Here is a 12,355-nt window from a genome sequence, read left to right as displayed (position 1 = left end):
ATACTGGCTCACTTGCACTGGCTTCCTGTGCACCTAAGATGCGACTTTAAGGTTTTACTACTTACGTATAAAATACTACACGGTCAAGCTCCTGCCTATCTTGACGATTGTATTGTACCATATGTCCCGGCAAGAAATCTGCGTTCAAAGAACTCCGGCTTATTAGTGATTCCCAGAGCCCAAAAAAAGTCTGCGGGCTATAGAGCGTTTTCTATTCGGGCTCCAATACTATGGAATGCCCTCCCGGTAAAAGTTAGAGATGCTACCTCAGTAGAAGCATTTAAGTCTCATCTTAAAACTCATTTGTATACTCTAGCCTTTAAATAGACTCCCTTTTTAGACCAGTTGATCTGCCGTTTCTTTTCTTTTCTTTTCTACTCTGCTCCGGGGTGGACCGCTAGCCTGTCCATCAGATGGGGACATCTCTACGCTGCTGACCCGTCTCCGCTCGGGATGGTTCCCGCTGGCCCCACCATGGACTGGACTTTCGCTGATGTGTTGGACTTTCACAATATTATGTCAGACCCACTCGACACCGAGGATGTCGTTGTGGCTTGTACAGCCCTTTGAGACACTTGTGATTTAGGGCTATATAAATAAACATTGATTGATTGATTGATTGATTGATAAAGCCTCTTCAATTCACTTGAGTCCGAAAATATAATACAAAAACAGCTGTATTACCATGTGTATTTACACATTTTAAAAACTTTTGTAGAATCCTAGCTACCCAATCAACTACCTGTAAACACTAAAAATCCAATCAGAACCACAATTAACTCCCTAATAACAGCATGCAAATAATTCCTAAACTGCAGCAGGGATGAGGGCCACATCCTTGGATCATGTGACTTGTAGTATTACCTAGAGACCTATAGAGGTTTCATCAGTTTCAGGCTGCACACTTAGAAAAACTATTTTCTAATATCGGGGACAAAAACAACTTGTCTTACTTAGTATGATGCCATGTACTTCCACACCACTAGACGGCCAAAACCACGAAGTATGGGTTTTGTCCGCCGTTTCTTTATTAGTTTTTCCTTGCCTCTGTCGCCGAAATGCGTGTTCCTATTGGTTTTCTTTAATAAGCTGGTAGTTGTAGACCTGTAGCATGTGCCCTCAGACACCCTGTTGTGAAGTAAAGCCACATAAATAGTTGGCTTGATTGCAGGTTTAAATACGGCAGCCTCCCAGTCAGGAGATTGAGGGTTCAAATCTCTTGAGTAAATTGTCCATGTGTGTGCATGGACTTGACTGCAAACCACAATAAATAAAAGATGTTATAATGATAAATGGGTTATACTTGTATAGCGCTTTTCTACCTTCAAGGTACTCAAAGCGCTTTGACAGTATTTCCACATTCACACACACATTCACACACTGATGGCGGGAGCAGCCATGCAAGGCGCTAACCAGCACCCATCAGGAGCAAGGGTGAAGTGTCTTGCCCAAGAACCACAACGGATGTGACTAGGATTGTAGAAGGTGGGGATTGAAATGAACACCTCTCTTATAGTGCCAAAAAAACTAAAGTCTATTGTCATTTTTATTGGATGTGTTTTGAGTGATAGATTTGTATTCACTGTGCAACAGTGGGTTCTTGCTTAGGCTATGATTGTATGTAATATACAAACCCCGTTTCCATATGAGTTGGGAAAATGTGTTGGATGTAAATATAAACAGAATAAAATAATTTGCAAATCATTTTCAACCCATATTCAGTAGAATATGCTACAAAGACAACATATTTGATGTTCAAACTGATAAACGTTTTTTTTGCAAATAATCATTAACTTTACAATTTGATGCCAGCAACATGTGACAAAGTTGTGAAAGGTGGCAATAAATACTGATAAAGTTGAGGAATGCTCATCAAACACTTATTTGGAACATCCCACAGGTGAACAGACAAATTGGGAACAGGTGGGTGCCATGATTAGGTATAAAAGTAGATTCCATGAAATGCTCAGTCATTCACAAACAAGGATGGGGCGAGGGTCACCACTTTGTCAACAAATGCGTGAGCATATTGTTGAACAGTTTAAGAAAAACCTTTCTCAACCAGCTATTGCAAGGAATTTAGGGATTTCACCATCTACGGTCCGTAATATCATCAAAGGGTTCAGAGAATCTGGAGAAATCACTGCACGTAAGCAGCTAAGCCCGTGACCTCAGGCTGCACTGCATCAACAAGCAACATCAGTGTGTAAAGGATATCACCACATGGGCTCAGGAACACTTCAGAAACCCACTGTCAGTAACTACAGTTGGTCGCTACATCTGTAAGTGCAAGTTAAAACTCTCCTATGCGAGGCGAAAACCGTTTATTAACAACACCCAAAAACGCCGTCGGCTTTGCTGGGCCTGAGCTCATCTAAGATGGACTGATACAAAGTGGAAAAGTGTTCTGTGGTCTGACGAGTCCACATTTCAAACTGTTTTTGGAAACTCTGGATGTCGTGTCCTCCGGACCAAAGAGGAAAAGAACCATCCGAATTGTTATAGGCGCATAGTTGAAAAGCCAGTATCTGTGATGTTATGGGGGTGTATTAGTGCCCAAGACATGGGTAACTTACACATCTGTGAAGGCGCCATTAATGCTGAAAGGTACATACAGGTTTTGGAGCAACATATGTTGCCATCCAATCAACGTTACCATGGACGCCCCTGCTTATTTCAGCAAGACAGTGCCAAGCCACGTGTTACATCAACGTGGCTTCATAGTAAAAGAGTGCAGGTACTAGACTGGCCTGTCTGTAGTCCAGACCTGTCTCCCATTGAAAATGCGTGGCGCATTATGAAGCCTAAAATACCACAATGGAGACCCCCGAAAAGTTAAACAACTTAAGCTGTACATCAAGCAAGAATGGGATAGAATTCCACCTGAGAAGCTTAAAAAATGTGTCTCCTCAGTTCCCAAACGTTTACTGAGTGTTGTTAAAAGGAAAGGCCATGTAACACAGTGGGGAACATGCCCTTTCCCAACTACTTTGGCACGTGTTGCAGCCATGAAATTCTAAGTTAATTATTATTTGCAAAAAATAAAGTTTATGAGTTTGAACATCAATTATCTTGTCTTTGTAGTGCATTCAATTGAATATGAGTTGAAAAGGATTTGCAAATCATTGTATTCCGTTTATATTTACATCCAACACAATTTCCCAACTCATATGGAAACGGGGTTTGTAAATAAAGTCTTAAAGTTGTCCCTTCTCTTGCACATCCGGTAGTCAGCTGACAGCTCCAACGTGCGCATTATGAAGTTGTCACTGTGACATTTTTACATAATTAAGAATGTGCATTGTGATTGATTGGAGGCTTTCATTATATTACAAATAAAGAAAGTGGGCAAAACAAATCAATAACATGGCGCTAGTTTCCGCCACAACAGCTAGCCGCCAAAGTTTCCGCCTATCACTGCCTTGCATACTTCAACAGGAGAGGTACTCATCGTTTGTTTGCACATAAACATTACAAAATATAAAATGGACAGTGCATAAATGCGGCATACACGCCAGGACTGAATTCGCTCACGTTTGAGCTTCAATGCTAACTCATTAAAGCCACCTTTGTAATTCACAAACAAATACACTCAAAACGCCATTTATTTTCAACACGTCCCTGAGAAGCGTTTAAATGTATGCAATTCGCCAAAAATGTATATAAGTGTGTATGTATTCACCTCTTCGCTGTGGCTCGAGTCGAAACCCGCTTCTCTCCGCCGCTTGTACTTCTCAGTCACCCCGAGCAGGCGCAGCAAGGCCGGGTCCTCGCTCAACGGGAGGCCGAGGTCTAGAGGCCTCGGCCCTCCGTCCGACGTCTCCCCGTCGTCCGAGCTGAGTCTTCCGCGTTTGGTTCGCTTCCCGAGCCGCAGCCGGCTGGCGCGGCCCGTACAGGGCCTACCCGGGAAACGACCTCGGGCGACCGTCTGAGCGTTCATCGCCACCGCGACGCTGCTGGGTGACGATAATCCGCCTCCGGACGCCGCCATTATTATTCAGCACAACGAAGTGCGCTGCGAAGACGAAACACGCAAGATGGACCGCGTCTCTCTCGCAGGCAGAAGGCGCGAGATAGGAAGGGAGGACAAGTGCATCATGGGAAAAAAAAGCTGACTTCCCTCACCCTTGTTTGGTTCGCTTTGTTGTTTATTTTAAAATACATTTTAAAGCAGGACTATTTGCGGCTGTATTTTGATTTAACGTGTAAAACAATCACCCCATTGCTAGTCTTTTCCGCTCTAAAAACACGTTCAATTATTTTTTAACTCTTTCATCGCCATACGATCCGTTGTGCAAAAAATTATTGTTGTATTACATACAACTTCATCATTTTCAGTATACATTTTATGTCTCATCTAACCTGATATTTCATGTTATACCTTTTTGCATCTTGCCTGTAAAAAGCCTATAAATGATGATCATAATAATAATATATTTTTAGGCAAATTTCTGGCCACTCAAAGCCACCGTAGAAAGCATAAACAACATTAGATTGAGCGAACTAATCCCTTTTTTAAAAAAATAAACGTAACCAAAGATCATTTAAATTTAAAATTTAAAAAAATACTCTAAAACAACTTTACTATAGGTGTGGTTTATTTATGTTGGACATGCTTAACAAGTTACATTTACAGTTTAAAATGTTTGAAGAGGAGTTGGAAGAAGCAGATATTTAATGTTGATTTTTCTCTATATCTATTATTGATAAATCATACATCATTCATGTCTTCTACATATTATCACTAAAACATTAGATTTTCGTATCATAAACTGTGACTTATAATGAATTGTTACATAAATAGAACAAATAGAAATAAGGTACTGTACTTTTGGATGTTTTTTCCTTGATGTGCTGTTTATACAACATAAAAGAACAGCAATCTATGACTGTTCAGGTAAATAAAGAAACAAAACATTTTGAAAAATCCCTATAATGCCAAAGCACCAGAAAGATGCCACATAAGCAAGTTCTGTTTGTTGCACATTGTTTATTTTGAAAAAAGAATAGTACACAGAAACACTAGACTTAAAAAACAAAACAAAAGTACAATTAGATTTGCGATCCATGCATAAAAAATAAAATGTATTACATTTATTAGGTGAGCATTTGTTGAAATTAAAATGTTTCTTTGCTGATTTCCTTGCGATTGCAAACCATGTTTGACGCTAAACTGTGCTAGCAAGCGGGGTAGCAGAAATGGTGGATTTGCAAAGCTACATATTTTCTAGTTGGTGACTGTACAGCATGACTGTAAAAAACTACACACAGGGGTAACATGACTTCCATCATGAATCAATAAAGTCTGAAGCAAAGTCACATGACATGAGAGTGACCAGAAATTGTAAATATTTCAATGGTCATGTGTTCTGTTACAGCATCAATGCTTCTTGCAAGATAAGTGAGGAACGTGCTGGTTCTTTTTGTGCATCCTCAGGGCGTCAACAGACGGGAATACCAGGTCACAACCTTCCTCCGAACAAGGGATCTTGCGTTCCGGCGATAGAGCATCTGTTCTTCTCACCCTCTTGCTGTACTTTTGAGTGTTTGCCTCCGGGTCACGTTTCCTTACGGGCTTCTTCGCAGCTTTGTTGATCCGCCATTGGTGGTTCAAGAGCGCTTGCCGGGTGTGAAAACAGCCAAAGCATGTCATGCAACGGTGCCTGCCGGTCTCCGTTGCGTCCTTGTCGTGCACCTTGATGCAATGAACGTGAAACTGTAAGAGGTTGATGCAGCGGACCGTAGGGTGGCAGTCCCGACAGTGCCATTCTCTGTCAGGACAGTCGTGTCGTTTGTGTTTGATCAGCTGTAAACACAACCACAAATAGCATGTTACCACATGAGATCATCTTTAGGAAGCGTACTGGCGGGCCACTCACCTTTGTGAAGGTGTCAAATTTTGTGTTGCAGAAAGAGCAGACGGGGAGCTCATCGGTGCGGTGGGTGGCCTGGTGCACGCTGAGCTCCTCGGGTGAGGCAAAGTCCCTGTCACACTTATAACATATGAAGCGGGTATTGTTCTGCAACAAAATTGTAAAAAGTATTGATGAAAATACCAATTAAATTCAAATTTGTTAACAGTAAATGCAGTATACAATTGAGTAACACATATAGTCCCCACTCCACTCCATGGTGGAGTGGGGACTATATGTTTTACTCAATTATATGTGTTAGTCATTATAGCTCAATTGTATACTCTACCAACTGAGCTACAATTGTATAGCTCAGTTGGTAGAGTGGGCGTGCCAGCAACTAGAGGGTTACAGGTTCGATCTCCACTTCCGCCATCCTAGTCACTGCCGTTGTGTCCTTGGGCAAGACACTTTACCCACCTGCTCTCAGTGCCACCCACACTGGTTTAAATGTAACTTAGATGTTGGGTTTCACTATGTAAGCGCTTTGAGTCACTAGAGAAAAAGTGCTATATAAATATAATTCACTTCACTTCACTTCTACTCCTGAACCGCTGTACACTAAAGGGTGAAAACCTGTCAACACGTGCACTATTACTGTATTGCTTGTGTTAATATTTTTCGGTTGTTTGGACCCAAGGGGATGGGTCAAATGCAGAGGACAAATTTCACCACATCTAGTGTGTGTGTGACAATCATTGGTACTTTAATCTTAATCTTTAATAAGTCAAATTGAGTTGAAATTTCTCGCACAGCTCTTCAAACACCAATAGTAACTTTAGGGTGTTTAGCCAAAACGCCACAAAATTCGATACGGAAACCGTGAGGGGACTGACAATCACAAGTGTGTAAACTTTGATTAGGATTGGTTGAAAAAAATGTGGGCTGGTGCTTGAGCAGCGGATATAACGATCTACTCTCCTAATTATTTATTATTTTAAAGACTAAATACTGCAGAGGTCACCAACCTTTTCGAGCCCAAGATACCTTACTTACTTACTTAGGCCTTTAAATTCCCTAAGGAACATAGGCCATTGATGAAACTCCTCCATCCCCTTCGGTCTTGTGCCCTCCGCTCCAGTTGTTGCCATGACAGCCCTTGCCAAGATACCTGGTCTTAGCAAAATGCAAGCAACATCTACCCCTGCGTCAACTATGTTTTTTATATATATACAGTACAGGCCAAAAGCTTGGACACACCTTCTCAATCAATGCGTTTTTCTTTATTTTCGTGACTATTTACATTGTAGATTGTCACTGAAGGCACCAAAACTATGAATGAACACATGTGGAGTTATGTACTTAACAAAAAAGGTGAATAACTGAAAACATGTTTTATATTCTAGTTTCTTCAAAATAGCCACACTTTGCTCTGATTACTGCTTTGCACACTCTTGGCATTCTCTCGATGAGCTTCAAGCACACCTGTAAAGTGAAAACCATTTCAGGTGACTACCTCTTGAAGCTCATCGAGAGAATGCCAAGAGTGTGCAAAGCAGTAATCAGAGCAAAGGGTGGCTATTTTGAATATAAAACATGTTTTCATTTATTTTTTTACCTTTTTTGTCAAGTACATAACTCCACGTGTTCATTCATAGTTTTGATGCCTTCAGCGACAATCTACAAAGTAAATAGTCCTGAAAATAAAGAAAATGCATTGAATGAGGAGAATGTGTGTCCAAACTTTTGGCCTGTATTGTATATTATATATATATATATTTTTTTTTTAAAGACAAAGCTTTGTGTTGTTGATATTAGCTGGTGTCAATATTTTTGGCCTTTTCCCCAAATTTTGCTGGTGTTTTTTGTTGTGTTTTGTAATGTGCCTATAGGGCCAAGGACAATCGAGTCACGGGCCACAGACGGCTCCTGTGCAGCACTTTGGGCACCCGTGCTGTAGAAGCTACCTCTTTACGGCTACTATAGTCTTAGTACCGTAGCATATTTGTTCTGGTTAAATATGGGACGTGAGTCACATGGCTTTTACTATTTTACTGTTGTAGTTGTAAAAAAAAAAAGACTGAAATCAATAAAAGGAGGCCGATACTGACACATCCCATCCATCCATCCATCCTTTTTGTACCGCTTGTCCCTCTAGGGATCGCGGGGGGTGCTGGAGCCTATCCCAGCTGCATTCGGGCAGAAGGCGAGTTACACCCTGGACAAGTCGCCACCTCATCGCAGGGCCAACACAAAGACAGACAACATTCACACTCACATTCACTCACTAGGGACCATTTAGTGTTGCCAATCAACCTATCCCCAGGTGCATGTCTTTGGAGGTGGGAGGAAGCCGGAGTACCCGGGGGGAACCCACACAGTCACGGGAGAACATGCAAACTTCATACAGAAAGATCCCGAGCCCAGGGATCAATCCCAGGACCTCCTTATTGGGAGGCACACACACTAACCTCTGTACCACCGTGCTGCCCAATATGCCAATTATCAGCCCGGCCGATAATGGGTCAATCTCTACTTTTGAGGTCCCTTTCAGACCACACATCAAGGGTTCTGTCATTTTGATAATTATAAATCTATTATACAAATATATATGTATATATACAGTACAGGCCAAAAGTTTGGACACACCTTCTCAGTCACAACACAACTGATGGTCCCAACCCCATTGATAAAGCAAGAAATTCCTCTAATCAACCCTGATAAGGCACACCTGTGAAGTGAAAACCATTCCAGGTGTACATTCATAGTTTTGATGCCTTCGGTGACAATCTACAATGTAAATAGTCATGAAAATAAAGAAAACACGTTGAATGAGAAGTTGTGTCCAAACTTTTGGCCTGTACTTTATATATATATATACATATCTATATATATCTCTATATATATATATATATATATATATATATATATATATATATATATATATATATATATATATATATATATATATATATATATATATTTATTTATTTTTTTTCTTAAGATGAAAAAGACGGAATTTATTAATGAAATGTGCCTATAAGATCCACATTCTAATGCAGTGATTCTCAAACTGTGGTAAACACCAGTAGTGGTACGCCAATGAATCACTTAATTAAATATCTAAACACAGTGTTACTGTTCAAACTGTGTGTATTGTCACAGTGGCCAAAATATTTAAATAACTTGTTAAATAAAACCTCTGCCTTGTTTTTAATAAATATTTAGGCCTACTATGCAAGTGTATTTTAATGTTTGTCATTATGGTGGTACTTGGATAGCTAAGTGTTGTCTGTGGTGGTACTTGGCGAAAAAAGTTTGAGAACCACTGTTCTAGTGTTTTTGTTATTTCTACAATGTGTCTGTTGCAAGCCAAAAACAAACAAACCGCACTTTATGGAGCATTTTTACCTTCATCAGCTGCTTTGCGTAAAGGTCTGGATGAGTCCTTCTCATGTGCGTGTCTTGTCTCTTAAAGTCAGGGAAGGTGATGTGACATTGAGAACAGAAATGACTACAATCCACCCCTGCAACAGAATCCGTTGCAACTGTGGTGGCCTTCTTCACCTCAATGACTTTCGGCATATTCAGCATTTCTATGTCTTCACACCTGGTTCGGTGTAATAGAAACAAATATACATAGTATTATATGACAATGGCTACATATACAGCAGCAGGCAAAAACCAGGCCATAAATGACCGCAGACTTGCCCGCGAGTAAATTTCAAAACTTGGTACTGAAAAAATTAAATTAACACTATTGTTATGTACTGTAGAAGCAGGGATGTCCAAACTTTTCCCACCGATAGCTGCCAAACCTATCTAGAAATGTTAGGAAGTTACAGTATATAGATTTTGGGGGAAAAACACCATGTCAGCTGTGCATTTTTTCAGTTAGCTGTGGTTATTTTATAAATATTTAAACTTTCTTCTCGTAAATTTATTTTACTCATAATTTCATGACATTATTCTTATTATATTTTGACATTATTGTCATAAGGCAGGGGTGTCAAAGTCATTTTAGCTCAGGGGCAGCAAGGAGGAAAATCTGTGCACACGCGGGCCGGACTATTAAAATCATAGCATTAAAACAAAAAATAAAGACAACTTCAGATTGTTGTCTTTGTCTTACTTTGGCCAAAAATAGAACAAACACATTCTGAAAATAAAACAATAAAAATATAGAAAAAAAATACCGACAGTGGTAAAGTTTACATCCAAGAAGGAAAGAAGAAAGTGAATGAATGATTATAACTGAATACATTTACATATGCATAAACATTTGTTTTCTTTTGCATTATTTTTTTTAATGAATTAAGTAACGTTTATGACAACCTTTTTCCAAACAATATAGAATGTGAGATATAACAGGATAATGCATACATTTTACATTTGTTTTCAAAACGGTTACAAAAAAGTGGGACCCCAAAACTTTACTGTGGGACCTCATTTTTATGACTTGATGGGCCCATTTTGAAAATTCCTAGCACCAACACTGATGGAGTATTGGTGCGTGCAAAACAGAAGCAGGCGGCTGTGGCCTGCAGGCCGATTTTAATACTAATCAAATATCATCCCGCGGGCCTTGACTTTGACACATAGGTCATAAGGTTACAACTTTTCCTAACCAAATTATTCCAAAACGTTATTCTCATAATATTACGACTGTTAAGAAAATACCATATTTTTGCCGTGAAGGGGAACTGCACTTTTTTTATTTTGCTTATCATTCACAATTTCTATGTAAGACAAGAACACATTTTTTATGCATTCCAAGTTGTTAAATACGGCAAGTACCAAGTGGCTGACAATGCAGCTAATGGCAGTACAGTATTCCGCCCATAAAGCCCTCTAAAAAACATAAAAAAATTGCCAACAATACTCCATTCACAACTCGGGAACTGAATATTAACCAAGTATTAGCAATATTGTTATTATAATGGGCTGCTGGTTGCATTAGCTCTATGCTTTTAAAGTTTCCCTCTTGTTTTCATGTGTTTTTACCAGATTTTTTGCAGAATTTTTGTATCTGTACTGCAACCACATCATTTCCCTGTTGAGGGGTGAATAAAGTCTATCCTATCCTATTATGTTCGTAGTTTGTATATCTTGTTCAGCAATTAGCAAAACTGCTTAGTGTTTCACTAAAGCGTAATCTGTTTATCACTCAGATTCGATAGCTGGTTGCTCATCCTCCGTCTATTCAGGCTAAAAAATATAAGGTTCTGGATCATCATTTGTCCCAAAGTAATCGTTGTTGTCTCTCGTGAAGTCCGCCAAGAGAAGTAGTGTTGTTGTTGAAGGAAAAAGCGAACGTTGTGATGCGTCTGTGAAAGTAATATGCCGCCGTATGCTTAAAATGAGCAAAATACGTAACTATTAATGTGCCTGTTACTACATTACATAATACTTGCAGCTTGTATATAAAACACTGATGGAAGCTTTTGAAGGTTTTTTACAGCGCTGTATAGGCGGAAAAGAGGACTCCTATTGAGTCCATTGTTAGCTGACTTTTGCTAGCGTTTATTTACTAATTAGAATGTATAAAAAAGACATACTGTAAGTGTTCTTGTCTTAGATAAGGTAGACAATATTCCAAAAAAGTGCAGTTCCCCTTAAATACAATTATAACTTTATCCTGAATTGCAACTTTATTTTTGTGAAAATGACTACCATATTTTCATGTTATTTTAAGTATGTATTTTGATAATGTACCTGTCCTAAAAAACAGCTTCGTACCGAAAGTAGCCCTCAAACCCCTTTTGAAAATATATTTTTTTGTGGAGGCTCTCTGACCATCTTTTGGCATTACTTAGCATATATATTTTTTGTCTAGTGTAAAATAAATGTATTGCTTATGTTTTAAGTGTGACTTCATTTACGACTATATTAGCCTATTGTTGAGGTAAAAAAAAAGACCCCCAGTAACCCTGAAAGAGGCAAGCAGTAGGAAAATGGATGGATGGATGGATGACTTAAAAGAAATTCACCGGGTGGAACAAATAACGATGACAAAAAAACGCTATTTTTTACATTCGTACAGTTTGTATCAAATGTAGCTATTTTATTTGTTAAGTAAACCATATAGAGGACATATATGTGTTTTAAATACATCACTAGTACATAAAAACGTTTACATTTGCGTACCTCCAGTAAGCATTAGCGACGCCAAGTGTTGTTCTTTCGCACCACGTGACCTATGGTAACGAAATCTCGTCGAGCGAAACCCCACGAGACTTCCGGAAACCGAGGAAATTTGACTACACTTGACTTGTGCAATCTGGTTATTCTGAAACAACATTGACAACAATATTTTTTTAATCCATGTTTAATATCTCTGCCATTTTGACTTATTAAAGGTTCAACCTTTTTTATTTACATAACCTCTTTTCCCCGTGACCCCAAAAGGGACAAGCGGTAGAAAATGGATGGATGGATGGATGGATGGATGGATGGATAACCACTTTTATTTCATTTTTAACACATTTTTCTTTATTTGTGCA

At 39.3% G+C, this 12,355-nt stretch overlaps 2 protein-coding genes across 10 annotated transcripts in view; both read right to left on the bottom strand.

Moving 5' to 3' along the window:
- The window catches only part of kmt2ba (lysine (K)-specific methyltransferase 2Ba), an 87,261-nt gene extending 83,065 nt beyond the window's left edge, over window positions 1–4,196 (bottom strand). For 4 of the 6 annotated variants that reach the window (XM_062047596.1, XM_062047599.1, XM_062047600.1 and 1 more), the window contains exon 1: window positions 3,683–4,195. In XM_062047596.1, coding sequence (XP_061903580.1) covers window positions 3,683–3,991 — 309 coding nt within the window. In that variant the 5' untranslated portion in view covers window positions 3,992–4,195. Of the gene's footprint in view, window positions 1–3,682 lie in introns of all 6 variants that reach the window. The other 2 variants (XM_062047601.1, XM_062047602.1) reach the window with 2 other exon arrangements.
- An 805-nt stretch (window positions 4,197–5,001) lies between these two features.
- On the bottom strand, window positions 5,002–12,087 carry LOC133649682 (zinc finger protein 354B-like). 4 transcript variants are annotated; one of them, XM_062046331.1, is made up of 5 exons: window positions 12,000–12,082; window positions 9,420–9,462; window positions 9,264–9,323; window positions 5,880–6,020; window positions 5,004–5,806 (listed from the first exon to the last, which is right to left on the bottom strand). In XM_062046331.1, exons 2-5 carry the CDS (start codon window positions 9,444–9,446, stop codon window positions 5,381–5,383), a joined length of 654 nt encoding a protein of 217 aa, XP_061902315.1. In that variant the 5' UTR covers window positions 9,447–9,462; window positions 12,000–12,082; the 3' UTR covers window positions 5,004–5,380. The 4 variants fall into 4 exon arrangements, with proteins under 4 accessions (XP_061902314.1, XP_061902315.1, XP_061902316.1 ...); XM_062046332.1 differs by lacking the exon at window positions 9,420–9,462 and having other exon boundaries at window positions 12,000–12,074; XM_062046329.1 differs by having other exon boundaries at window positions 5,005–5,806; window positions 9,264–9,462; window positions 12,000–12,087.
- Between the last annotated feature and the right edge of the window lie 268 nt (window positions 12,088–12,355).

This window comes from Entelurus aequoreus, linkage group LG05 (genome assembly GCF_033978785.1).
Source record: "Entelurus aequoreus isolate RoL-2023_Sb linkage group LG05, RoL_Eaeq_v1.1, whole genome shotgun sequence".
Classification (NCBI taxonomy): domain Eukaryota; kingdom Metazoa; phylum Chordata; class Actinopteri; order Syngnathiformes; family Syngnathidae; genus Entelurus; species Entelurus aequoreus.
The sequence above is the reverse complement of the archived record's forward strand: the minus strand, read 5'-3'. Positions and strand labels throughout refer to the sequence as shown.